This window comes from Conger conger, chromosome 8, assembly GCF_963514075.1.
Source record: "Conger conger chromosome 8, fConCon1.1, whole genome shotgun sequence".
NCBI lineage: Eukaryota > Metazoa > Chordata > Actinopteri > Anguilliformes > Congridae > Conger > Conger conger.
In genome coordinates this window covers 14,919,194-14,946,992 of record NC_083767.1, presented here as the reverse complement: position 1 = coordinate 14,946,992, position 27,799 = coordinate 14,919,194, and the positions used below count along the sequence as shown (strand labels likewise).

Genomic DNA, 27,799 nt, shown 5'->3' with positions numbered 1-27,799 from the left:
TAACATGCATACATACAGTATTCTGAGCTGTGGATTAAGAGTTCTTCAAAAATCTTTTAAAAATGTTAAGAATGGGGTTGCGAGTGCGGATAGTGTTTCAGTTTTAGTGTTGTGATATCACCACGGTGTGGAATCCTGCCCATGCCAGTTCCGAACATGACCCACACCCCGCAGGTTGTCATTTTAATTGGCTGTAGAATCACCTAGAGAAGGTGAGGATTTCAGTCATTGGGGTGTACCTTTGTCAATCTGCAAGAATGACGGCTATGGTTAATCGGGTGCCTGCCCACACAGCGCGATAAGTACTGTAGCATGTAGCACAGGTGCACAGTCAAATGTCTAGTGTTAATTTAACAGAGTTTAATAGGGACTTCATGTACTCTGCACTCTCAGAAAAAAAGGGGTTGGCTTATCTTCATTGAAGAAGCCTTGTTAGTTCTTTATGGAACCATCTATCATGGGTGTGAAGTGTGAAAGCTCCCTGACAAAGAACCGTTTTTCCGGACCCAAAAGATTGGGGTTTTTCTAAGGAATCGCAGGATTCCTCTTGGAAGGAATTTTTTTCTTAGAGTGTATTAGACTAAAATGTACTCTGTAAGACACGTGTACGTTCTCCAGACTTCTCCCACTTGTACTGTGGCAACACGACAGGCAAATTAATAAAATCACGCTATTCAGATTCAGAGTAGAAAAGAAAAATGTGGTAAAGCCAGCTTAAATACTTCATGAAAACTGCACAACACATTTCATGTTTCAGTATAAAGTTGGCCCTATTCAAGCTAGAGACCATACGGGCTTGATGGCTAATTTCTACCTTGTGAGAGGCATCATAAAAGTAATACAAAGCAGCTGCTCAACATTCCAGAAGATGTGTTAAGAGTTAAACCAAATGTAATGATAATTCATAAAAAGATGTATAATATAAAATGAAAAATATAAATATAGGATTTCATAATGAAAGTAACATGCATCTCTCAAAATGGTGCACTCATTTTAAACTATATTAGTGACTCATATTAGTTTCTGCCATCCATATTGGTTGTGATAGCTTCTTGCTATCTGGGAAGCCTGAGAGAGCTACAGGGATATAGACAGCGGTGACCTCATCCACTGTAAAGGTCACTACACCTGAGGTTGATTAGCAATCAGCCCAGGTGTTTCTAGTTTTCTTTTTTGGATCATTTATAAATGCACAGACTGCAGTGTCTTTTCTGAAACTTCCATGGAGCAAACTGCTGTACAGAAGGTTCTTGTCGTTGTCTTGCTGGAAACTTGTAATTTGGTTGTTTGTTTCTGGGTTCACATTTTCTGTTGAGCTCTGTACGTGTATATTGCTTGAGCCTTATATTTCTGCACCCCGTTTTTTGGCTACTGTGCTTCTGATTCAATCACCGTCTGGAAAGATGACCATCCCTTGTGCCTAAGGCTATTCAAACTTGTTTTTGAGGCTTTCCGCCCAAATCTTCAAATTTTGTTGTCTATTCTAAGGTAACCTATCTGTCACAACTACAGTGTTTTAAAGTATAGTGGCGAAAAACATGAATGGCAAACTCGTTAACGTTTAAATAATTTCTCAACTGGTGTCGGGAGAATACATGCTGGGGAACAAATACAATAACGCTCGTTATCAGGTTCCAAAAAGCTCTTTCTACGTTCATCAAATCAAAAATAACTCTACTTCAGTATCTACTTCTGCTTTCTGAATTATAGTTTTCCATAGAACTGACAGGAAATGACCCTTCAACAAACTGTTGTTCTAGGCGCAATCCGCGCAGCCTAAAGGTATCCAATAATCCCCCCAGTCCCCCCCTCCTCCATTCCCCGTGTTCCTGCCCCTCCCTCTCCCGTTTTGCCAGTGCAGCTAGCTGCTCCGCTCAACGTGCACCGAGTGAGACTACAGATATCTGTTCAGTGCTTGCAGTGTATACCGAACATTAGAGTCCATGTGCTCTGTATGGATGTTGAAATCGTGCAGTGTAGCTTGAATAGCGGCAAGCAGACAATATGTCCAGTACACCCCACGATCCGTTCTATTCCTCCCCATTCGGACCTTTCTATAGAAGGCATTCGCCGTACATCGTACAGCCCGAGTATCGGATCTACGAGATGAATAAACGGCTTCAGTCTCGCACAGAGGTGAGTTCACAGCCTGATCTGCAGATGTTTATCAAGTGCTGAGTGCGTGGTGTTTGTGCCTGGTCCATTTCATATGGTGGCAGGCGGTGTTGGTGTGTCACGCGTTTCTCATATTATCTTGTATGTTTACAGACACTTATTATCAGTCTGCTCGTTCACATGTAGCAACAAGCCCCAGTGTCTGCCGTTTCCGACATATCCGCGATAGGCTCACATATAACGTTAATATTCCGAAGCATAACTGTTGTGGAATTTCAGACAACAGTGCTGTTCTCCTCTGATGTAACTACTGGACTGCAACCTTAGCGTTACCTTATCTAATCTCCCCCTACCTTGTTTAGTGTGATCATAAACAGCACATGAAAATTGAACTATGTAACTGATCATGTGTATTACATTTAGATCATAACTAGGACATGAATGAACGAATACGCAGTTGTGGGTGACGTTACTGAAGTAAGTTTTTAGAGGTCTTGCGCAGGGTGGGCTATAGCTTTCCAAACATTTGCTACGGATGATAATAGCAGACGAATCATGGAAAGCAGGGGAGCTACACATGAAAAGTCATGCTGAAGTTAGAATTTGATTAAGCGGTAATCATCCGGGTCAGTTTGATATTTGTACTGGGAAAGCTGCTGTACATGTAGACTAGATGCGGTCTTTCCATCATTTCATTTGTACAGTAAGTATTGATAAAACAATCGGTTATCGCTGCAAATAGTGTGTGTCGTTCTAGACCCTAAAATGCACACATTATTATTTATTTTTTTCAGAATGTTTTGGTATTTGCTGTGCTGTAGTCTACAAATTATTTATATGCGTAATGCAGAATTATGCGTATGAATTTATCCATTCACTTTGAGACTATCACCTTTATTTGCATTATATGCCGCCAGATTGGCACATAATGAAACCAAGTGGGGAGGGGTGAGGGTTATCCACAGTTGGTTTATCAAGTAAACACATTTTTGTCTACGTGCTGAAACTTACACATTCACAAGCAAACATGTTACTCTGTTACCAACATTCCAAAAACAATCACGCTCCACTGCCCACAACACCACCCGCCCCCCTTTAAAAAAAAAAAAAAAAAAACTAAAGCAAAAAAAAGCGCACAGCGTACATGTGTTCAGTCAGGAGTATAGTGGAAAATGATTAAAATGATTAAACGACCGAGAAAAGGTCACGTTCATGCACATTTTATAATGTTTTGGAACATTTGAGTTAGAAGCCTTGTAATGAATTCTAATAATAATTTATTCATGATAAAATTCAATGTGATCCGGCCGAGGAGTAGTCAAGGAGTACAGGCCTCGATGAACATATTTTCCCACTGGACAAAACTCAGTCCTACTTCCACTTTAGCGTAAATGTTGTGCATTGTACATGGTGTGACTGTGTGTATGCGTTTTCTTCTATACTACAGATACATAATTAATTGAAGTATTTTAACATTTTAAGCATCAAACCTTATAAACAACAATCCTAGATAGATCTCCAAAGTAAGGTGAGAAATTATGATGGACTACCTCTTCCAAATGAAAATACTAAAAATAAACAAAAAAACTTTCTGTTTCAATCAATGCAACCTCTTTGATTGGCTGTAGAGGGACAACGTCAAGTATGAGAGTACATAATATATGACATTCTATCACATAGCAGTGTGGAGTAATAACTGTGTTTTGAGTTAGAGGCACTTATATTTTATAGATCTGAAACCAAATCGGCTATGCTCTGGTTTGTGATCCTGTGTGTTCTTCAGAGAAGGCTAACTGCAGTAGAAGACTTTTCTCAAACATATTGTGTTAGATGCTTGCGCTAATCTCGTAAATATAGTACTGTGTTGAGTACTTAGAGGCCTGTAAATCAGGTCACCGTTGGGAATTAAAAAGGATGATTTACAACTCAGTGCTGTGACCTACAGAGACACACAGTCCCAAGTCTGTGGGACTTCAGTCATCCACAGTTTATTACCAGATTTTACATTATAATGTGCAAAAAGGATGGGCAGGGGTGTATGGAGTATGTATTTACAGTCTTAAAATGTCTAAGTAGTATGTATATACAGTATGCATAAGAATGGTGTAGGCGGAGATACACTGTACCATGTCCACAGGGTATTCTTGGGAGGGGACACTGTAAAATGTAAAAATGTTCAGTGTTTAATGAACTCTTACAGAGTACATATGGTTCCAATTGGACTTGTGTGCTCTGTTTGAGTTGGATTAACACCGGGAGTTTTACTGTTCTTACAAATTCTTTTATTTATTTATTCATCTTATGTCGTATGCAGGCATGCAGATGAACCTGGAAGTAAGACTGTTAAGGAAGAAATGTGATATCATTATTTTGACTTTTCTAAATATTACGCTAATCCATTACAATTGCTGCAAATCGCACTGTAGAATATGAGCTCAGGGCAGGCTAACAACAATGAAAATCATTGAAGCCAGAATATAAATCGTAATAAATATGTTTGAATAACACTAGGGGTGTCCTAACCCGTTTCTTTTGGGGGTGAAAGCAGATTGGCAAACTTCATTCAGGATTTTGCTTGCTTGAAGTCACGCTCATGCCTGAAGGAGTCTTATGTAGTCTGGCCATTAGAGCAGAGTGAGATAAAACTTCACATTTTTTGATAAATTCTGTTTAATTTCTTTAATCTATTTCAGTACATCTATGGATAACAGTATCACAGTCTAGCCACCAACAAATTAATTTATTTTAAATTAATGTTAAAAAGGAAAGAAATTTGCAATGGGCTTATGAACAACTGAGATAACACTGGTTTTGAAAGTAAATGGTTACAAATAGGAGTTTGCAGTAAATTAGTCTAATCACGTAAAAAGTCTCAGCTGAGTTTGAATCACAGATCAGGTGGATGAAGGTTTACTAAGGTGCTGTGCGCTGTAGCTTTAAGAAAACTGAAGCAATGTTGCAGAGATGCAATGGCAAAACATGATGCATTATTCATGAGAAGTGGTGTAAGCCCCTGAAGACTTCCACTCCCTTATATTTGTTACCAAGGACGCATTAACTCTATGGCACACCAGCTTTTAACCAAAGATTTCTTCTCAAAAAGTAACAGTTCTGAAGATAATTCATCCAATACATCCAGAAGCCAAGATAAGATAATTTATGTAGACTACATAAAATCTAAGATGTAACAGGGTTACATTTATTTGAGAGGGGTGTTACATGAACAAGGGCAAAAACACAACACAAACAGGACAATAGGTTTCAGAGGAACTAAATAAGTAACAGCAGAAATCCAGGGAAATGAAATGACCCAGGCCTGGCCGCTGATGAGTGAATGTCTATCACAAATACAAGCGGAATAATATCTTCATTTACTCTTACGCAGTTTAAATGAACAGTTCAATGGAGCGCATTAGCAATTATGGTAGTATAGCTGCAATTGATGGAGATGGAATTGGCACAAAATTGTTGGCCCAAAAGGAGTTGAACAAAAATGATTTTGGCTGTATTGTGATGTATCCTTATTTTTCTGAGAATATTATATCAGTGGTGTCTCAGGCCTTGCCAACCTTAACAGAAGGGTTTGACCTTAAAAAGAAGCCAAGGCATGAAGCTGAGCCAAAGAGAAGAGGACTTTTCTTGAAAAATGAAAAAGGCTACTTTTAGCATTTATTTGAAAAATATGTATAAATTATTTTTTTGGAAAAATGAAACAAACATGAAGCATGGAGTTAGACACTGTATCTATTATTCTGACAGTGAGACACATTGAAGTTGTACAGTTTTATAGATTTGAATATTAATATGAAAGATTCGTTCAGAATATTTCACCTCAATTCAATTTTATATTCCAAAGGATAAGTGCATTCTTCTTATTTTGGTTGGTTAGGTTAAGGATGGTTAACTGTGCAAGTACATTCTTTCTAGTTTACCTAGTTAGATACTGTATTATTTTCTTCCACAAACTTAATTGTGTCTCCTCCACCACCATCACATTATCGGCTTTGCCAGCTACATTACACCGATGACGTCACTACCAATTGGACCTAATGTTAACCGTTTCTAGAGTTTGCGCTGTTTGTAACTTTAGCCTAATGGTTAGCTACTTGTTCATCAATAGCAGGCTAATCGCTGAACACTGAATACAAACAATTTCAAAGGTTGTCCAAAGGAAATACACATAAAAGAGTTGAGAGCAATTTCTACAATTGAGGAAAGTGATGACACCATTGTAGTTACGAGTGACAGCAGAGACGGTTAGAAGAGCAAAAGTGACTGACTGAGAGGAGGAAGACATACCTCTGGGCCGCAAAGTAAACATGTAGCAAGCTAGTTATGCTTGGAAGACAGATGTGCTTGCTGGAGACATGCTCACAAAAGCAAGGCTACTTAGCAGTACATTCATGCATTCGAGCCTACTGTATGTCAAAACATTTTTGACAGCTGCAGTCATTCATACTCACTTGTAGCAAATGAAGAGAAACCACTATTGCTACTGAAGGAGTTATAAAAAAATATTATGCTTTGACAAATTAAGTTTAATACTGTACACTGTAAGTCTGGGATAATAGCTAAGACCATTTTGCTGTTGCCCCATTGGCAAATACATTTGTTTGCACCTGTGATTTTAGATTGATTCAAATTAACCTAAAATTCTCAACTGAGAACCTAAATAATATCAGTGTAACAGATTGAAGGCAAAAATTTAGGTTTATCCAATGAATCATTTTTTCCATGAAATAACAAAGTTGACACATTTATTTTCAAATATCTTTGAATACTACTCAAGCAGTTTTCTTGTCTTTTAGTAATTGAGTACTGGAGCCCATCCCTAGTATTGACCGATATGTTGTATGTCGTTCCAACCGAATGCTTGACAAATTAAACAACTGCTGTTGTATACCAGCATTACCCAAGCCAATTGTGTGCTCCTGTTGACAGATACTGTAGTAACTTTGTTCATTTAAAATAAAACAGTGGAAATCAGATGGTTTCGCCACCAAGAAACCTTCAGCGGCTATGCAATCATGCAGCTTTTTTTGCACTAAGTTTCCAGTGTACTCCTGCTGTGAAGTAGGCGCTCCTGACACACTAAAAGTTCACACATGCTCATCTCTGACATTATCACAATTCTCAGATCACCGTGCTTCCGCTGACATATTTTTTCCATGTCACAGACCATTATTAGAGTCCCTCAAGGATGAAGCTTTTGTTTTATTCAGGATGTACAATGTCTGCTTCATCAGACTATTACCTGGTTCAGGAAAGCTTGGAAGCACCTTGGGACAGGAGCCCCCTCCTCCAGAAACCATCGTGGTCTGAGAAAGAGCTCATTTCACAAGACAGCTGCAGGGTTGTTAAAATAAAAATGAATACATATACAGCATAATACATACCATGGTTTCTATAATTAATTTATAATGACCCTACCAGGGGTTTTTTCTCTCCCGCATACGGAGTCGTTCGGCGTGCCTCTTGACTAACTTGTCTCCCTCTGATGGGCTACTCAGTGAGGCAGTGGCTATGCTACACCATTCATGCAGTATAGAAGGAGAGCCAGTGCTGTTTGGAGATGTGGTGATTTCCCACTGACAATTACTGGTAGCCTGTGGGCAGTTAGCAAGAAGTTAGCTAGGACCTGGAGCTATCTGAGGAACCCCAGATGAATTAGACCCACTCTACTTCTAGCAGGCTCACTGTCAAGTTTAGGCCCAGGCCTAAGATGGTCGGACCCAGCTCTGTTCATAGCCAGTATCTTTACAGCATCTCACTGAGCTGCTGGGGATATTGCAATGCCTGGAATATTTTTGTTTCTTTCAGGTAGTACTTTAGAAATAAATGGTCTGCATTTATATAGCACCTTTATCCAAAGCGCTGTATAACACCAACAGCGACTGGCTGCTATGCAAGTCACCAACCAGCTCGTCAGGAACAAGTGAGGGTTAAGTGTCTTGCTCAGGGACACTATAACACACCCACGGCGGGATCGAACCGGCAGCCAGATGGCTGTTCTTACATCCAGAACCAATGTCACCCCTAAAAGAAATAAAGGTATGAAAAGTACCAAAACGGGTACACAACCTTGTCACTGGGGTGGTACCTTATAGGTGCATAAAATATAACCAATTATTCTTCCCATTTAATTAATAATTCATTGTTTCTACCCAAAAGAACAGCATTGTACCAGCATTGTACCTTTCATTGAAATGTGTTCCTTGAAAAACAAAAATGTTCCACTGTACCCTTATTTCCGAGAGTGTTTTTGCCAGGTATTCAGCAAGCTTACCATAACATCTTTAATTGTGCAGTCGTTTCTGAACTTAAACGAAGAGGCTGTAACATTGTTTCATCCATCATTGGGCTGATGGATAGTTATACAGCAATTCTCACAAAATACCTTTGAAGATGAACCCTTCACTGCTCTCTATAAGAAAGCCGTAGACAATGGAAAATGACTTCTCTTTTGTACAGGGAGGAGAAGAACAATACAAGGTAAATATTAGTGTGAGAGAAAATGGAGGATGCAGTGGGGTTATTAAATAAACAAATGAGAAATAGGCAGCATAACGTGGGTGGTAATGGGACGTAAGCATATAATACTGGGATTTAAGCTACAGTATATAATAGGAAATGCAGAACTTATTTTAGGAAAGACAGTGTGGGTACATTTCAGTCGCATATATCAGACCTGAACGCAAGCTGTAACAATCGTGAAGCAGTCTTGAGGAATGAGCTTAATACAGACACTGAAAACCATGTTTTTTAGACTGGGGAATTTACAGAGACTCTCCCCATTACCATTTCACTCTGTACGCCGTTTACTTGGGTCGGATTTTGGAGACACCCTTTTAACACTGTAATTCGAAGAGTTTTGGTTGTTCAGTGGAAGATAGATCACCGCTTACAAGGATGAGGTGAAGGTGCAGACAAAGCCGGGGTAGCTTGATTATTGAGAGGCTGAGCAGTTGTACCACTGAATGACTCTACTTTCTTTATTGCCATGTAGAGCAATGGTATATTGTCATTTGTAGTGAATTGTATCTTCCGAATATGTGGCAGGTGGCATGTGCGTTCAAATAAAAGCAAGGGGATTACTTGAATGAGGTTCATTAAGAATTCCTGTGCTAATTAGAATAAAATAAATTAAAAATTAATTGTCGTAATTCCTCGCAAATCCGGTTTATAAGTCCGTTTAAGGCCGAGTATAAAGCGGTTTGGAGTCCTGCCTTTCACTACGGCACCGCAGCCGATAGAAGAGATGAAGACAAGATCTGAGATCGCCGGCAAATCTGGGCGCCGAGAGAGAGGATATTGCAGACGGCGGTTTGGGCTTTTTGAAGCTGACTGGAAAACTCATGATTAAATGTTACAAGCTCAGCGTTTTCTGCGCCTTCCGCCTCCCATCACCTGCTCTGTCCTGAGCTGAGCCGCTCTCTCTGCCCCGGGTCCGGCTCGTCAGGTGGGCCCCCGGTCCGGGCGCGAAGCGGTGTCGAAGAAAGAGAGGGTTTTGTTTTCTTTTGTGCGCCTCTTGACACCGTGCCACCTTCGCTGGGCGCCTCCCGTTGATAATCTCATTACTCCCAAAGCATTAATTTTCTGTGCGATTTAATTCTACACTTCCCCTCCCCAGGTGAGGTGACATGAACATGTACGACAGGGCCGGCTGTCACTACTCCCATTCTTTGTGGGATTTCCGTTTCTCAAACATGCAGCTATCTGGCTCTCCCCCACATCTTAATTTTTCCTTCTCGTAGCTGCGCATATTCTTGCAGAACTGTGGAAGATGTGGTAAACATTCATAGGACCATCTCTTGAATTATTACAAACTAAATTAACCTTGCAATTAGTCACTTTACCCAAAATATGTAATTGAGGGAATTGATATATCAGTTGAAATATCAGTTTGTGACATATTTGTGTTCAGCTGCAGTTTATAATGAATCAACCCGCAATGATTCGATATTGTTTTTATTGTATTTGTTGCTGTCATAATTGAATGTATTTTTGTGCACGGATATGCACTTTATGTTTAAATACCAGGTTTGACACCTGAGCCATAGTGGTGTTTCTGCATCACGCCGAGTGTGAGCTTGCTACTATGCAGGGAGCGGAGACGTTGACGCCTCGTCGAATGCAAATAAAGCGCTGATTAACATTCCAAGGAGGAGCCTCCGTGTGAGCTCATTAGCATAGACCTCATTAATATTCAGTGGGAGAGCAGGCTTTAAACGTTACGCCACGAAGAGAATAATCAATGATAAAAAGAGGAGAAAAAAATACGCTCGCGTATTACAAAATTCCAGATTCATATCACATTGGGACGTAATGTGTGTATTCACTGACTATATCAATTATCAAGCGTATCCGTGCCAAATCCTCCTTCAAAAAGATCAGCAATGGAGTTTATAGAGAGTGACTCACCAAAAACAGGTCTGAAACTAACCAGTGTAACACATTTTGGAATGTTTTCAATTAATTAGCAGACAAATTGCTCTATACCAGCAGAAATTATGTTCAGCATACATTGTCAATAAAACATCAATGAGCAATCTTCGTCTGTAATTAGGAAACCATTAGCATAAACACATCAAAGATGATTTAATGTCACACTAACAGCATAAAGGACAATCATACTCGAGATTAGTATCACTGAACATGCACTCCACCAAGAAACTCAGGAAGTGCGACACACCCACGCATTTAAAGGAGAAGTGGAAAGCATTTTGATTTTGACCAGTCTACAGTCACTTTCTCTACAATTTCATGTCATTGCTGATTCTTTGCACTGCATTCATTTGGCCATTTGGACCCAACTTGCCTCAGTGCTGTCAGCACATTCATTTGTCTGCTGAGTTTTAATTCAGTTCTATTCTATTTGTATCTCGATTGTTATGGAGACGCTGTCACAAAGAGGCTTTGTGTTTTCTTGTACATTTGGCAATGCGTCCATAAAATATTGTCCACATTATCCACAGAACGAGGGTATAAATGTGATACTTCAAATTCAATTTGTTCATTTGTGATTTATTTCTAAATATTACCTCAGTAATGTGTATCCATGTATCAAGGGGGATTAAGTTCCACTAATGTTACAGTAAAGCTTCGGGGTGGTTACTGTGCTTTGACCAAATTCCCATCTGTAAGCTTGAGCTAGAGCTCAGTAAGATTTATTGTCAATCCAAACGACAGACTTAATACTGATCTTGAGTTAAAGGCCTTTCTCAAACTCCTCTATTTGTAGAGCTTTTCTAGAAGGCCACCTTTTCTAGGAAGTTCATGACAAGACACCCTGCCTGCGAAAAATGGCACAACTGTAAACTGTCATTTCATCGAATGTAAATTTATTTTTTGACTTCAACTTGGCGTACACCACCTGTCAGCTTGTACGTAATTCTGCTGAGACAAACTGTAAGATACAAGCTCTCCCAAAAGTTGTTTACTGTGTTGTTGTTGTTGTTGTTGCTTTTCTGCACTCCGTCCCTCGAATAGCGTGTTCATCATGCGCTGTAATCTTCCACTCGCACATCGGTGGCCGTGACTTACTGAAAATGGATTTTCGAGATGCAATATTCATGTTCATTCCTGTTTGGTTGTAAACAGTTTGCTTGGCGCTGGCATTGCAGACTATTGCATTAGCAGTGGTGCACTTACTACAGATCGATAAATAGTGTATCAAACCCCAGCCGGATAGGGGATGTTGCAGGGCAGAGCATGATTCGACACATTAGACTGAAAAATAGAAGAAGAAAAAAAATATACAAACAATGAGGCATAGGGCTGGCCACCAGGAAACTGGGACAATACTCCCACCTTTTTCCTGCAAATTTCCCACAGTTCCTTCCAGGGTACAGTGTTGCGCTGATAACAGATAAGGGATGGTCGTATTCCATTTACGTCTTGTTTTGTCATCCTGTGTATCAGAAATAATGTATTGTGTGTGAACTTTTTGGGCACAGCAGACCTTTAGATGAACACGCCTTTTGGCACAACCATTTCAGGGCAAAATTGTATATAATCATATAAATAAAATACTATTTTACATTCTGTAGAACTTAACCATGAGCAATCAAAATCAGAATAAAAAGAAAAAAGAAAACAAGTAGCCTAAATCAACAAAGTTTGCTTACTTCCTACTATAGGAGTATTGGGTACTAGTCATTTAAAGATTCATTTTAACCGATCACTGGTGCCACTCTTTAGTTGGCTACCAATCAGGAAATTTCAAGTAAATATCCATAACAAATAGACATCACAATGGACCTCCAGTATTTACGTTTAGAAATGACATATTTCACATCAAAAGGGAATGATATCTTTGCCCTATTTACATATTTCAAAACCTGTGTATAAGTCCTGTAGCTTGAAAAAAACCTGAACCAGGCCTTTAATAATTCATATTCATATAATAATTGCTCTCTGCACTTATGTATAACCCAGGTTCAGTGAATAAAATAACTGAGAGAGACTGAGGTCATTGTCCTTCTGGAAAGTTCTGGTGCTTTCCTGGGCAGAAAAACATCAGGAGTGATTACACCTGTATGCAGACTGTAAATGCATGTCTGGAGACTGTAGTGACCTTGTGATTTGGCTTACATTGCTTGAGATATAAAAGGGAGATATTAATTAAAAAGTAAATATTGCAATGATAAATAGATTAATATTTTATTGTAATTTATAACTTTTTAATGGCACGATTTATACAGTTTAATCCTTGTTTTTTTAACAAAGACATCACTATCGATTCCTCCAGAAAGTGCTAAATTATGATCATAAATCACACATTGTGATAATTTATTCTAACTTTAGGAGTCTTTATTAGAGGATTGTCGAGTGTATGGTAGGTATGTAATTCTGTTGAAATAAATGCTTTCTTAACTTGACTTAAAAATGCTCTTCATTCATTAGCTGCAGTCGCTCTAGCATGCCGTCCCTGTTTGACAGTTATAAAAAGGAGTGGGCCTCGCCGTTTAAACACTGTGTGCTTCATTTATTGGCATCAAAGTCTCGACTTGACAGTTTCCCTCGTGTCTCTAAATGAAGGAGTGTGGGAGCGAGCGAGTCGTTTGCAGAGAGGACCTGATGGACTGTTCTCGTGTTAATCGGAGTCAGATGACAGGGGCGCCAGCCCGCATTGTACTCTGCTAATCTGGTTTTTTGAGTCAACCGTCCTTCCCATTGCTAGTGTGGTCTCCAGGATATATGGCTGTGCCCAACCAACAAACCACTGACCACTCACTCAAATGGCACCATTTGAATTTGATGATGAGATGTGTTGCATGTGTTGTTCACTAGGTTTTGAGATGATTTTATTTTAGTTAATAAAATACTGTCCAGCAGGTAACTGAAAACAGGTGATCTAAAATTGCTAATGGTGCCCAAAAATGTCCTGACATTTAAAAGGTTACATGGAGATATTAATTTAACTTTCAAATAAACCATCGTCGGCCTGGATTAAATCAACATTTGTCCTTAACTTTGACTTATAATGTATACAGCTGTTCATTTTTTCCCTCTGAAGTTCAATTTATTAGGTCCAGATTTATTATGGCTGAACTTACCAAAATGGGAAGTGTTGAAAATGAAGGGTCCAGTCAAAGCACAGTACATGCATATGGAGTATATACAGTATATTCATTCACTTTAATAGGTAGAGCTGTTCACCAGTGCAGTGACAGTAATGCAAATAACCATGCATTACAACAGTGGCATGCAGAAGAGCATCTCTGAACACACAACGCGTCAAACCTCTAAGCGGGTAGGGAACAGCAGCAGAAGTCTAATAAATACCTAATAAAGTGTTATATTTTAAACAATAACAGTGTAAAATGGTAGAAAGTAGCCCATTTTATATCTTAATTGAATTAAAAAATAAGAAAAATAAGCTCACTCTGACTTAATCTGACTTAAGTAGTTCTCTAATTCTATTCACATGAAATCGTGGTGTTCAATGGTACAGAAAACTACTAGATAAAAAAATAAATACTTTTAATGTGCCATGATTTATGTAGTTTATAGCAATCTTATTCAGGGGATTGTCCCCCAAATAGACATTGAGCTTTGAATTCATAAGGATAAATATGTAAAAATGGGTGCATCGCATTTGCAGAAGTCAAGTTAAGAAAGCATTTTTTGTCACTTTGTCTAATTAATTCTGAGCTAAGATGATAAGGAAGCTAATTAAAATGGAAAAACAAAAACAAGGAGTAAAATGAGTTCACCTCAGCGTGCAATAACCAGTGTCTGAAAACTGACCTGAAGCAAAAGCCTTTTTTATTTTTCTTGCTTTAAAGATTTTATGATTTTTGTATACTGTATTTTTGTGTCAACGGTAACATTTTCAAATTGCAGTTACTATTATTGCTAAAATTATCATTTTAATTATGTTTTATTGTGATGGTGGCTGTGTAGGGTGGTGTTAGAAGTAAGTTGGAGGGCAGTTTATTTTAAAGTAGATAAATGTAAGACAGTAGGATAATAGTAAACACAATTTACTATCAAGTTCTCTTTAAAGTTCAAATATCAGAAGGCCCAAACAGCTGTCATGTTTCATCTGCAGTCAAAGCCTGTCTTCTGGTATTAAGTGTGTGTTAAGTACTCCAAAGGCCTACCTGATAAACAAGGAAAATACAGGAACAGACATACGCGTCTCAGATGACTCATCCTTATGTTACCCAGTAAAGCAAGTTCAATGGTTTGAACACCAAACCTCAAACCCCAACCGCCACCCCACCCCCACGTACACACCACCCAAACCCACCCCCATCCCGCAAAGTGGTAAACCCCGCAGCGGTGACAAGAATAAGTTGCAGGTGGGTCATTACTACTGCGTGTAGTCAATCACAAGTCCCACAAAAAAAAACCCATTGGACCATAGCTGCGATGTGATGTTGTTTCCTTGTACATAATACTTTTAAAATGGCAGTTAGACCAGATAACATATCATTTACCGCCAGAGCAGCAGAGTCACCACTGCAGTGTGGATGGTTGAATCTGACAAACACAAATATGTATTATGTTTGGAGCTCTCCAGAGGCATGGAATAAAGAGGTGTAATAAAGAGTAAAGAAGAAGGCGAGCATTTCGAACATGCAGAAACCCTCTGAACAGGAGCGTTCAAATGGAGCCAAGCAAGCTGCAAGCTATGAGCAGAGAGGCTGAAGCGTGGAGGACGTGGGGTGCCCTTTGCCTCTGTCTGAAAGTGGTGCAAAGAAGATGAAAGTGGAGAAAATGTTCCTTTTGACTAAGAGCTTAATTGCCGAGTCTTAATGTCAGGTAATGCACCGTACATAAAAATGTTGTTGCCTTTTGAAGTGTTGCCTTTGTTGAACGAGGGCACAATGTGAGCAGATTTAATGTTTTTAATTTTGATGTTTTTTTTTACCTTGAGGGAAAGCCAAGCAAGGCCTAGCGTCAGCTCCAGGTTCCCTATGCTGAATTGCTTTTTCTCTTTTATTCGGTTTTTAAGGATTACTGATGACAGAAAACACATCATCAGTGTCTATATATCAGTATGGAATACGTGTTTATTTGTCAAATTAACTAATTGACAAGGCAATTGTCAATATGTTTTTTCATTACAACTAACCCCAAGCCATGTGTATTTTGACCGATATAAACACATACAGTATCACTCGCAGAAGATCAAATCATCTTATTCTGATAATTGCCCACACAATGGTGCATACCAGCTTCTCTCTAATATCTCTGAAGTATGTTAGCATCTGTCTGTACACAACCTGACATTTCTAAACATCTTTTTAGCATCTCATCGATTGCGGAGCAAAGAGCAACCCTCCCCCCTGACGAAAACACGCACGCTCGCACTCTCTCACACACACACACACACACACACAACCAGACAGAGATGCCTCTCGCGTGCGATAGGGTGAAAGAAACCTTTGGACGGGGCACTTGGGACCCGTCAGTCTGGACTTATTGACATGGAGCACAGTAGCTAATTTAGTCCTCAGCGAAGCCTGCTGTCCTCAGGAAGGGGGCTACAATTATTTACTCTAAAGCTACAGCCCAGAGTCCCTCAAATCCCGCGGATTCAACATAAATCCGTTCAGCTGTCTCGCTGTGATCCTTATGAGAACAGGCATTGACACATTTATAAATCCCTTTGACAAGGGCGATATGTAAAAATCAATATCACTTTATCAGCCAGACCGCCCCAGACGAAGCACGCCAGTTTACCTGAGGTCCCAGATTGCAGTAATTTGCTGCGGTTTGGTTCACGGACCTTTTCAAACACGCCTGTTACATATTGACCATATTAGATAGTATTTTTCTGAAGGAAGTGCGGAATCAATTAAGGCAAAAGCACAGGATTTGACATGCTTTGGCTGCAGTATAAGAGGATAATGGCTTTTAAAGGAATCAACCCTGGAAGGGACTATTGAACACAAACTATTCACACTTTTTTAATGCTCTTGTATGTCTTTGGAATGAATTTGAAAATTGTCCTTGCATCTTTTGCATTTTGATTCAGATAAAACAATTGGCGAGCGATTAAGCAAAATGACAGTTGCCAGAGTCTTACCAATAACCGAAGAGCACCCACTGACCATTTTAAACAGTAGGAAATAGGCCAGCATATTTATTCCTAACAAAATTTTGTTCTGTTCTGTTCAAGCGTATTTACATTAGCCTCTTTCGGCTTTATTGAAGATACGTAAAATGATTTGCCCTCTGTAAGCTCTCTGTTCTCGGGGAGGTTATGCCTACATTATTCAATGTTTTTCCAGAGCATCTAGTCACCTTGAAAGGTAAGTACCCCAATAATACGCGGAGACTAAATTACAGATTAATTTCCACCGAGGCTGTGAAGGCATTGTTTGTTTAGCCTTATAAAAATGAAGGTGTAGATCTCATAGTCTCCGTCCTTTTCGCTGTCTGTCTTAATGCTTGCGCGACAGAACCTGGCCTTGGAAAATATGTTTCTGTGCGGCTATAGATAGGCATTGCCAGAGCTGCTGCAGACGGTAATCGCCCCTGTCAGGACACAGTATACGAGTTGTTCTTTGTGCCATGGGTCTTGTCTGGAAGGTAATGATTAGAAAATCTCAGTGAGCTGTCATGCCAATAACTGAACGGCAACAAATTTAACTGCCTCGTGTGACCTTTTTATTTGAAAGGCCTGTATGGGGAGTAACATACTATGTACTGTATTTGTATGTATGTATGTGTGTATGTATGTGTGTACATGTGTATTGTATATGTAGATACATGTCTGCATATGTATGTACATCTCTGCATATGTGTATGTATACTGTATGTATGTGTACATGTGCATATATGTGTATAGTGCATGTGTATGTATACATATAGTATGTATATTATGTATAGACTCAGTGAGCACTTTATTAGGTATTTATTAGACCTATTATTTTTTTTAATAGTCTTCTGCTGCTTTAGCCTATCCACTTAAGAGGTTTGACATGTTGTGTGTCCAGAGATGTTCTTCTGCATACCACTGTTTTAAGGTTATTTGTGTTACTGTCACCTTCCGGTGACAGAACTGCTGCTCACTGGATGTTATTGTTTTTTGCACCATTCTCTACAAAATCTAGAGACAGTTGTGCATGAAAATCCCAGGAGATATGGGATACTCAAACCACCCTGTCTGGCACCAACAATCATTCCGTGTTCAAAGTGACATAGATTTCTCATCGATTCTAACATTTGGTCAGAACAGCTGAAACTCTTGACCACGTCTGAATGCTTTTTTGAATTTAGTTGCTGCCACATGATTGGCTGATTAAATATTTGAATTTCAAGCTGGTGTACAGGTCTACCTAATAAATTTCTCATGGGTGCACGTGTATTAAACCTGTTGACTGAGATAGATATGGGAGTGCCATTCACTTGATTTCAGGTATCAATGTCCCATTTGACTTTTGCGCAGTATGATTGAGTCCCTGAGAGAATCTGGTTGAGCCAGGGTGGCTGAGTTACTGGGGTTCTTATGGTACACAAAGGTTACACTGGAAGTGAGTTATTTTCTGCCAGAGGGATTTCCCCCCCGCCGGACGGCAGGGACACTGCTATATGTCACAGAGTGCAGGCATCCTCTTCCTGGAAGTAGGATTGTTTTCAAAGCTTTTGCATTCAATACATTGTTAGTTCATCTATAGGCCAAATTAAGTAGAAGTTTCATAGCCAATTTCATTGAAGGTCCCCTAAAGGTTTGAGTGTGGAACTTGGTACGTTTAGGCCTACAATTTCTTCACTCGCCCGTCCCAACTCCTTGCCTTACTTTCACAACTTTTTAGACTAATTTGTGTGGTTTTCTGTTTAAAAGTAGCTGCAGAGAGGTGTGATTGTGTTTTCATGTGCGTGCGTTTATTTATGTCCGTGTTGTGTGCGAGGGAGTGCAGAGAGAGCTGAACACTGACATAGCGAACACAGGTCAGATGCTGAAACAAGACGATATGAGTCAGGAGTGTAAACAGGCCGACCCCAGCATCAGAAATGTTTCTCTATGTGTAGCAGCCCTGCAGTGTAGTCCACACACCCCATGAAAGAGAAACTTTGGATTTTCAGATGTGTAATGGAACAAAGGTCAATCGAGCAATTTGGTGCAACATGCTGAATTAAAAAAAACAGCATTCTTTACTGATACTCATTGTGCTAGTAGGTATATAAGGAACAACGACAGGCATTGTGATAATCCTGTGAAAGAATTCAATCTGTGCATTGGATATGTTGTTTTACATCTTTGCATAGTGTTTTACTGTCTGTAAACTGGTGTTTCTGCGGGAACTAGGCAATAATTTAAATGGCAAAAATACTGTCTACAAGGTCACTACTGTTGACTGTTGACTGCTTTATTCTGACAAAAAAAGGGTCCCCATGCCCCACTAATGTCTGTGAATTCGCCCATTATCCTACAAATTCAAGAAATACAGCCTTTTCACTGAACCGCAAAACCACTAAATCCCATCTTGTTGTGACAAATATGTTCCTAATAGATTGCAATTATAATAAATTCCAGACGCAATTTTCTTAAATGTTTCAGGTTTCATTAGTAACTAAGCTGAAAAGCGGTCATATTTTTGGTGGGCTGCCGGCCGTCATTTAGTGCATGACACACAGTATCGGGGACGCTAAGATGCTGATAGACCCCCTGAACGTGACACCACTGTTAAGAGCATGGCACACATTAGCGTGCAGGCTAAGGTACTGATTGACCCCTGAACACCTCTTGGAGTGCGGTCGGAGTGTTGGATTATCTGGAGAGGTCACGTAGGCCGCTGTACTGTAGAGTCCCAGACTTACCCAGTCGAGTCCCAGCCACCCCTTAATAATAAATAATTAATAATAACTGATATTTAAAGACAAGCGCTGATTGACTCCACAGTGTTATTGTTTGAGACTCACGCTAATAGGGTACAGTCTGAAGTGTCTCCGTTAAATGAGTCGTTGCGGCATACGTTCCAATGTTTGTGCAGCTGCGTCGACCGTGACTCTGGCCCACGTGCGTTGATATGAGGCGAGACACGGGAGTGCGCCGGGCCGGTCTTCATTACACACGACAGCGCGCGGCCGCTAACTACACCCGCCTCCCCCCCCCACCCCCACCGCTCCACAACACACAGCAAACAATACGGACAAACACCCCGCCTGTCAGAACCCGCCTCGCGATGTTGTGTGTCAGGGCGGCTGCTTCGCTCCTGAGAGTAGGACGTGATGTGGCGGAGTCAGGCCTGGGTATGGGGCACGCCGCGTCTCCGTGGTGACATGCAGCATCATGTCAGAAGGACCGCGCGCGGCTTAAGGTTCGAATGAGAACGTTACAGGGCAGGGGTGCTTGTTCCCGCTGTGAAACATTTGCTTACAAAGACCGAACATGATGAGGCTGTTCTTCACTGGTGCTGCATGCTGCCTGAGCAGTCACTGTCGCCTATGCGTATTTACACAGGGGGATACACAGAAACCTCATAGACATCCTCTCTTGTATCACTTTTTGGAGGATTCTAAAATAACTAAACTGCATATGAGAACTAAAACTAATTAAATGAATAAGTCTTTGAAAAGGGGGTGTCATTTAGAATCGATTCCCTTCTGGAATATCAGTTTGGAACTGGAGTGTTTTCTTGTGATCTAAGGATATATGCAACTATTGCCTTATCTTCAGTTCTTGAATGTTATCTCAAACTAATATTGTGTAATAAAATAATAATAATAAAACTGATTTATACTTCAAACGTTTATGCGTAAAATGCTGTAGTGGTTAGAGCAAATGTTCTCAATATTTCGATATTTATATAGTAGTCAAAGTGTAACATAGACAAGCTTTATGCTGAACTGAGGGCAGGTGTTTTGACACATCCACCGCTTCTTAACACGGTTCTGACTGTCAGTGTATTGACACAGCAGATAGATAAGAAAAGGCATTGAGAATTTCTGTCCGAGTAGGAAGTCTACCCTTAGAGAAATTGAATATATTGAAAAATATGGACTTAGATAAATATACTTCACAATAGCATGTATATTGCAATATACCTTATGAAAGTGGCAATAGTTTCAGTATTTTCATTTGCAAATCTTGCTAATGTAATGATAATGATAATTATAAGAATAGCTTATATTTCTTCAGTATGTTCTCTAAATATGATTCTATTGCGGTGATTAGACAGACAGCCTGAACAATTTGAGAGGTCAGCTTAATTGTGTTCAGTTCAAAGTCGGTCAGATAGTGTCTTAATCATGGGTGACCATTTTATTTCTTTTTTATTTTTATTTCTCAGTTCCATTATCTTTTATTCTGTTTAAATGCTGCCATAGTGCTTAAAGTTGGTATTATCATGTTGTCATATGCACATGTCCAATTTCTGCAAAAACTGTCATCTAGCCTATTCTTTTTTGAAAAGTCTGATATTGAATCTCACTCAAATGTCAAAAGAGTTTAGTAAGTGGTGTCAGACGCTGCCTGAAAGACAATTCTTGATTTATTGTCTTACATTTTGTGGAAGTCAATGGAAAGAGTTAATTAGTACCTCAGATACGTCTTGAATTTCCCCCGTCAGACAATGGACGAGGGTATCGTATAAAGGAAGCATCTTGCAGGAAGATGTGAGTTGAATGTTGGGATGTGCCAGTCTGTCTGACATGCCAGCCCACTTCACAGCAGGGAACTTTATTCAACTATTGTGGTGACTGTTTGTGCTGCTACGTATCCTTTTGACGCAATGCTACGTCTGAACATTTTCCTCACTCCTTTTCACAATAGATGGTACTGCACAACATTACAGCGCCTCTTAAAATAGCAGTTTGCAGCAGTTGCGGGTCTATGCTTTCCCAACTTCTTTTTACCTGAAAAGACCAGACTTTTTTATTCCTGCTGAAGTACTGTATATTTTCTTGGAGTTGAGTTAGCACTGAACATTTTACTTTGTACTGAAATTATTGAGTTGTTTACAAAATGCCAATTTTGCTGAAACCTATTAGTGAAATATAAGAAGAAATATGTTGTCAGATTGAATGTGGTTGGAAGTCTTTGGAATTTTAAATCTCGGAACGATCCTTAATTCTTGTTTCTTGTTTCAGGAGAGCGACAACCTTTGGTGGGATGCCTTTTCTACTGAATTTTTTGAAGATGATGCCACACTAACTCTTTCATTCTGCTTGGAAGATGGACCAAAGAGATACAGTAAGGGCCTGAGTATATCTGCCTGATGTGAGATCTATGCATAAGCGGCTGAATTTTCCACTTTTACATTATATTTTATTTGGTAGACACTTTTATCCAAAGCAACATACCAAATAACTACAGAACACAGGTCAGATAAGGTACAATCCTCATCCTTATATCAGTACCCATAGCCATGAACATCAAATCTAGTTCACACGATAAGCATTGGCTAAGTGAGTAAAGTTATGGCTAGTCATACACTAGAAATGAGGAATGATTACATTACCACAACATGAAGATAATGATATAAGTGCAAGATGAAAGTGTTAGATGAGCACAAAAGACTTAAGAGGTTAGGTTTGCTTCTGTTCACTTGTAAATGGCTTTTTGACCAGGGCTACCCACATTTTGGCACACCACTGTGCATGTACAGTTTTTAGCAATGATGAAAAATTATTGAAAAATTAACCAAAAACGAGCAAGAAAAATGATTTTCATTTGGTGAGTCAAACAATGTAGCTCACTTGATAGTCATTCTTTGACTGTGTTCATTAACGTAATCTAAACTAATTATGCTGCTTCTCAATCTAATCAAATCTCAGAGGTAAGCAATAAAGAATGATTTTCTTAGTTCTTTGTTCCATCATCTACTTTTAAAAAGTGAAAAAAGCACTTAACTGTAGGTTTATTTTTGGAAGAATAATTAATGTTAGGTAATCCAGGTATTCTGGATTCAGTAATAAAACTGGCAAGAATCACAGCTATTTTACGTTCTTGTGTTCCCATGAGAGAAATATTTACTGCTTATGCAAGTATAGCAAATGTTTGCGTTATATACTCAGTGAGCACTTTATTAGGTATTTATTAGACTTATTTTTTAGACTTAATGGTCTTCCGCTGCTGTAGCCTATCCACTTTGAGGTTTGACGTGTGGTCTCTTCAGAGATGCCCTTCTGCATACCACTGTTGTAATGTGTGGTTATTTGCGTTACTCTCACCTTCCTGCCAGCTTTGACCAGTCTGGCCCTTCTCTGATCTCTCTCATTAAGGTATTTTTACCTGCAGAACTGCTGCTCACTGGATGTTCTCTGCACTATTCTGTGCAAACTCTAGAGACTGTTGTACATGAATATCCCAGGAGATTAGCAGTTTCTGAGATACTCAAACCACCATGTCATTCCACCAACAATCATTCCACAATCAAAGTCGCTTAGATCACATTTCTTCCACACTCTGGTCTGAAAAACAGCTGAAACTCTTGACCATCTCTCCATACTTGGATGCATTAAGTTGCTGCCAGATTAGCTGATTAAATATTTGTATTAACAACCTGGTGTACAGGTCTACCTAATAAAGTGATCACTTAGTGTATGTGCAGATTTAACCCATATGCATACATGTATGTGCAGGCTGTAATGGAGAGAGGCAGGTAAGAATTTGACTAGGCTTCAGTTAAAAGGGACTTTAGTTAAAGTACAGCAGCATACTAGCCTGAAGGAGTGCTTGCTTTTGTCTGTATTGTCTGTTTGGGTTTTGTAGTTCTTGCTTGTCTTGTTTGTGCTGTTGATTTCCCGAACTACCACAGAGGCAGTACTCTCTCCTAACGATATTGGCTCGTTGCGGTTTGTGTTGGGGCTGTAGCAGCAGTAAGCCATGATACAGTACTGTATGTGCCTCTTTTGAGCGCTGTAGATTTTGCCAAGGTGATCCTGTTTCAGAATGGAGAGGGCTGAAAGGCTATGATGGCGCATTCGCAAGGCCTTGTGCTCAGAGCAGGCTACGCTGAGGTTGTTTCGAAACATTTTTGTGTAGTTTAATAAAAAAAGGCCTTTCTCTGTAGCCTCGGCAAAGTTCCTGGATGAGGCGAGCACAACAAGGCTAAATTCATCATAGTCAAGCAACTGTCAGAGGGGGGGAAAATCTGTTTTCAAAACATACTCCCTCAGAATTTTGGCTCTATTTTCCTATACTTTCATCGTTTTTTCTTTTTTTGTGAGACAGTTCCTGCAAGAAGTATTGCGTGAACTGAACTGAAGTTTGAGCCTCAATGAAAGAGCCCTGACTTTTATTCAACTAAGGAACCATAGACCCTTTTACAGAAATCTAAAGGTCACCACAGTGAAAGCAGCAGACTGTGCAGAGAGACTTTTATACTGACTCATTTCAAGTAGGTGCCTCTGGAATTTTTTTGTAGGACATGTGTCATCAAATTGTTTATTTCTTTACTACTGTAGCAAAATTTAAAGAGGCAGTTGCATCGGTGTGAATGACAAACCTTACCAGAGAGCCACCTGTATACATGCATGTAGGCCACCTCTCAGGGCAAACATAGTCAAGCGATGTGTTACAGAATCAGTATTGTGCTGGACGAAGTTCATAACTGCTGCCATTCAAATAGTTTGTTTGGCCACAGTACAGTAACCAATGAATAAATTAATGAAATGTTCCATTCCCATTTTGCATAACCAGTGTCTTGTGAGGCAGTGCAGAGAAGCTGCAGGTTATATAACTAGGTTATGAGATTAATTTTAAAGTCCTGATATGACCGAATCTTCATCTCTAATTGGTGTGCGGGTCGTACCGGTATATCAACTTTGGGTTTCTTTCCTGCCACACCTTTGTCTCGTGATTGAAACATCGCCAACAGAACTCGGCGAGCCCCTCTGCCCTTCTCAAGTCATGCAGAACGTAAATCCTGTTGGCTAAAGGCAGGAGCGCAGCCTTGATATTCAAATCGCTTCCATCATCTTGATACAAAATGTGGTTGAAGCGTGAAAACGTTTGACACTGAATGCAAAATGAGCTATTTACATCCCTCCGCCACCTTGGTTGTATCGCTAATATATTTCAATTTGCCGCATTGTAAATGTCTGCCTTTCTTGAAGCGGTACATCAGTGGAGTAAATGTCTGTTGCCGGGGAAGTTTCTATCATCACTCCGTGCACATACAGATTGGTAGGCTATCGAAACGTGGGGTTTTTTCCGAATGGATTTGGAAATTATGGTAGATAGGTAGGAACACTGAGTCCTACTAGAGGGTACGGCGCGTAGTCGTGACTCATAGTTTGAACCATGGGAAGATGCAGGGATGTCTGATGTGCCAGAATCTTCTTCCAAAATACCCATTCCTCTGGGAAAGAACATTCAGCTAAGCAGTGAGTCATGCTTAAATCATGAGCTTGCAAGGCCCACAGCAGAAAAATCTCAACCAACACAGGCTGTTTTCTCAGCACAGTTTAAGCCTCGACTTAATTGAAACAAGGACTTGCATTTGCATATTCAGATAACACACTTATGGCAGGTGAAGAAGCTTGTATCTTTCTTTAACATACTCCACAACTGTAAAATATTGACTTCACTTCCCAGCAGCCCCTGTTTGAAATACGTCTGGGTGATCCTCCTGAACCCAGCTGGTGATTGGAGTGGGCATTTAGCTGTAAGCCTGCAAGCTTACCCTGGAAATCAAAGCTGTTGTCCAAGTCACCCAGTCCTTTGAGACTTTGTATGCTAAACAGCAGTAGTAGTAACTGTGTGTAATTTGGGGGTGGAAAATGGCTTGTTGCGGGAAAAAGGCTTGATGTACGCTACTTCCCACTGACCGTATCCCAGAGTTCAACACTCTGCTGGATTCTTACTGAGAAGAGTAGTATTTTAACACTGTACTTTAACTGAGAGCACTTGAACCACTCAGAATAGAATGTCGATCTAATTTATGTGTGCTTTACAGGCAGTGGAGGACCATATTATCTTGGATGAATTCCATAGCAGTGCTTGGCTCACGCGGTGAAATCGGGAGTGAAACCGGTTTACATCATTAGATAAGGCCCGACACTTTGTTACACCCGAGTGGTCTGGCAGCCATCCGCTGCTCGTCCGTTACAGAGGCCAATGTCACGCGCTTAATAGAAGGCTAAACTTGTGTTGTTTCCGGAGCCTTCCGCCCGGAGGTCCGCGAAGAGCCCGTGAAAGATTAGCGTTTGTTATTCGGCGCCTCGGAGCGGTCGGGAGCCGGTCGCCGCGACGACGCCGGTATCTCCTGATCTGCAGTGATTAGGGTCAGCCCGCTTGTCAGATGTGGGATTCCGCAGTTATGTCATCGCTCGCCAAAGGTGTGCGTAGACAAAGTCGGGGCAAATTAATGTGCTCTGATATCCACCCGGCCGGCGAACAGAGTCTGTCTCAGGGGGGTCCTGAGGACAGGTGTTCTTCCTGTGTCATGCAGTTCTTAACAGCTATTTTTATGTATTGTATATTTTTTGCATCATGGAAGGGTTCCACAGTGCTTCCATTTCCTGAGCATTTGATCTGCAAAAATGGATGTGTGATAACTGGAAAATTTTTTGCAGAGCACATCTACTAATTGGGATGCATTAGTTTGCACCTACGTTTTTCACCTTCTTCCATTTTTTCAGCTCCTTGGAAAAATGTTAGCGTGGAGCCCTGCTTTGGAAATCTTTTTTGGATATAAATTCCCATGATCTCTCGAAATGGAAAAGAAATGACAACAGTAATAAAACTCCAAAAAGTTAAAGAAGAATCAATACAAATGGAGTTAAACAAATCGGTATGATGTAGATTTATTTCCGGTTAATGGCAGTCAATATCATAATATCCCAGAGCTATTTGTTTCAGTTTGAGATTAAATTTTCAGTCAGACTCATACCATCATTCAGACTCCTGTTATAAGTGCCCCACACGGTGAATATAATATAAATTACATAATATACTGAGGTTGCATTATTGAAGCAAAACTACATATAGAGGAGCAGGGAGGATTACAGTAAGTTATCCAGCTCAAAATGTAAAAATAAATGTACAAAAAATTGCTTCAGCACATTACAGTAGCTGACAAACATCTGAGTACAGTATGTCAAGAAACAGTAATTTCAGTAATAAGTATTTTTTTTCTTTTTAGAAACAGACATTAGACCATCTGCTTATTTTTTATGTTTATTTAATGGTTGGCAGCATATGTACACTCATTATCCCTTCCTGTTGATTGGCAATGTCAGTGAAATCGCATGTTTTTCATTTGTTACAATTGTAAAGTCGTAATGTAAGTGAACCAAAACAAAACAAATCGTACAAGTAACACAAGTTGCCTTAATCATTTTTAATTACATAAAGTAATGGATTTTTAAACTAAAGGTATCATTTGTGTGTTTACTATGATTTTTTTTCTCTTTCAAACTTCAACCCTTATTAAGAAAATCACATGTTGAAAAACCACATGTGAACACCCGACATGTGAAGAGTACAGCACACATAGGAACTATAAAAATGATTCCACTTATGAGAGGAGAGTGGGAAAAGGTAACCTATGCTAATTAATAAGGCACACATTTTGTTTTCACATGTGAAATTGTAGTTCACATTTGAAAAAGTCAGTCAGGTGAAAATGTTAAGTAATTAAATTAATATTTCATTTGACTTCTATTAGGTGACTTAGTTAATTGCTACTGTACTGTATTTGATTTATTGAATAAGTGGTGAACATAATTTAATGCATTTTCAATAGTATGTGGTAGTGTTATTCTGCACACACTTACAATCAACAAAGATTAAAGAGCAATGCCACAGTAGCAAAGGCGTCAATTCACTTAACAGATATATATATATATATATATACAGAACTGTACTAAGATCCACAACAGCAGAAATGTGAATGTCAACCTGTTTTCATTGCAAGTGTGTACAAGGCCTCATTGAGCCATGCATTCAGTTCTCAAAAAGTCTGTAACGGAATAATTCCACAGATGACTTCATTTAAATAACAATCCTTTTAATTTGAAGATTTTCACAATGCCTTGAAATATGGGCTGCAAAGGCTCACGTACGTCTCGGTGTGTAGATCTTTTTTACGGCCTACATGCCAGCAGAAGCCTGGTTTGGGGGAAGCTCATGTTATAGCAGACGGGTCACTGAAATGGGGGAAATAAATACCTCCTCTGGTCTGTCAGCTGCTCCAGATCATCCTGAGTGATCTGCGTCATTTGCGCAGTAAGTGCGCTGCTCAAAGAGGCAGTTTAAAATGGGGGATAGGATTGG

General features: G+C 39.7%; 1 protein-coding gene across 3 annotated transcripts in view; it reads left to right on the top strand.

The window, feature by feature from the left end:
- Window positions 1-1,869: 1,869 nt before the first annotated feature.
- Window positions 1,870-27,799, top strand: part of ldb2a (LIM domain binding 2a) — a 74,801-nt gene continuing 48,871 nt past the window's right edge. For all 3 annotated transcript variants that reach the window (XM_061251610.1, XM_061251611.1, XM_061251609.1), the window contains exons 1-2: window positions 1,870-2,136; window positions 21,667-21,769. In XM_061251610.1, coding sequence (XP_061107594.1) covers window positions 2,005-2,136; window positions 21,667-21,769 — 235 coding nt within the window. In that variant the 5' untranslated portion in view covers window positions 1,870-2,004. The remainder of the gene's footprint in view (window positions 2,137-21,666; window positions 21,770-27,799) is intronic.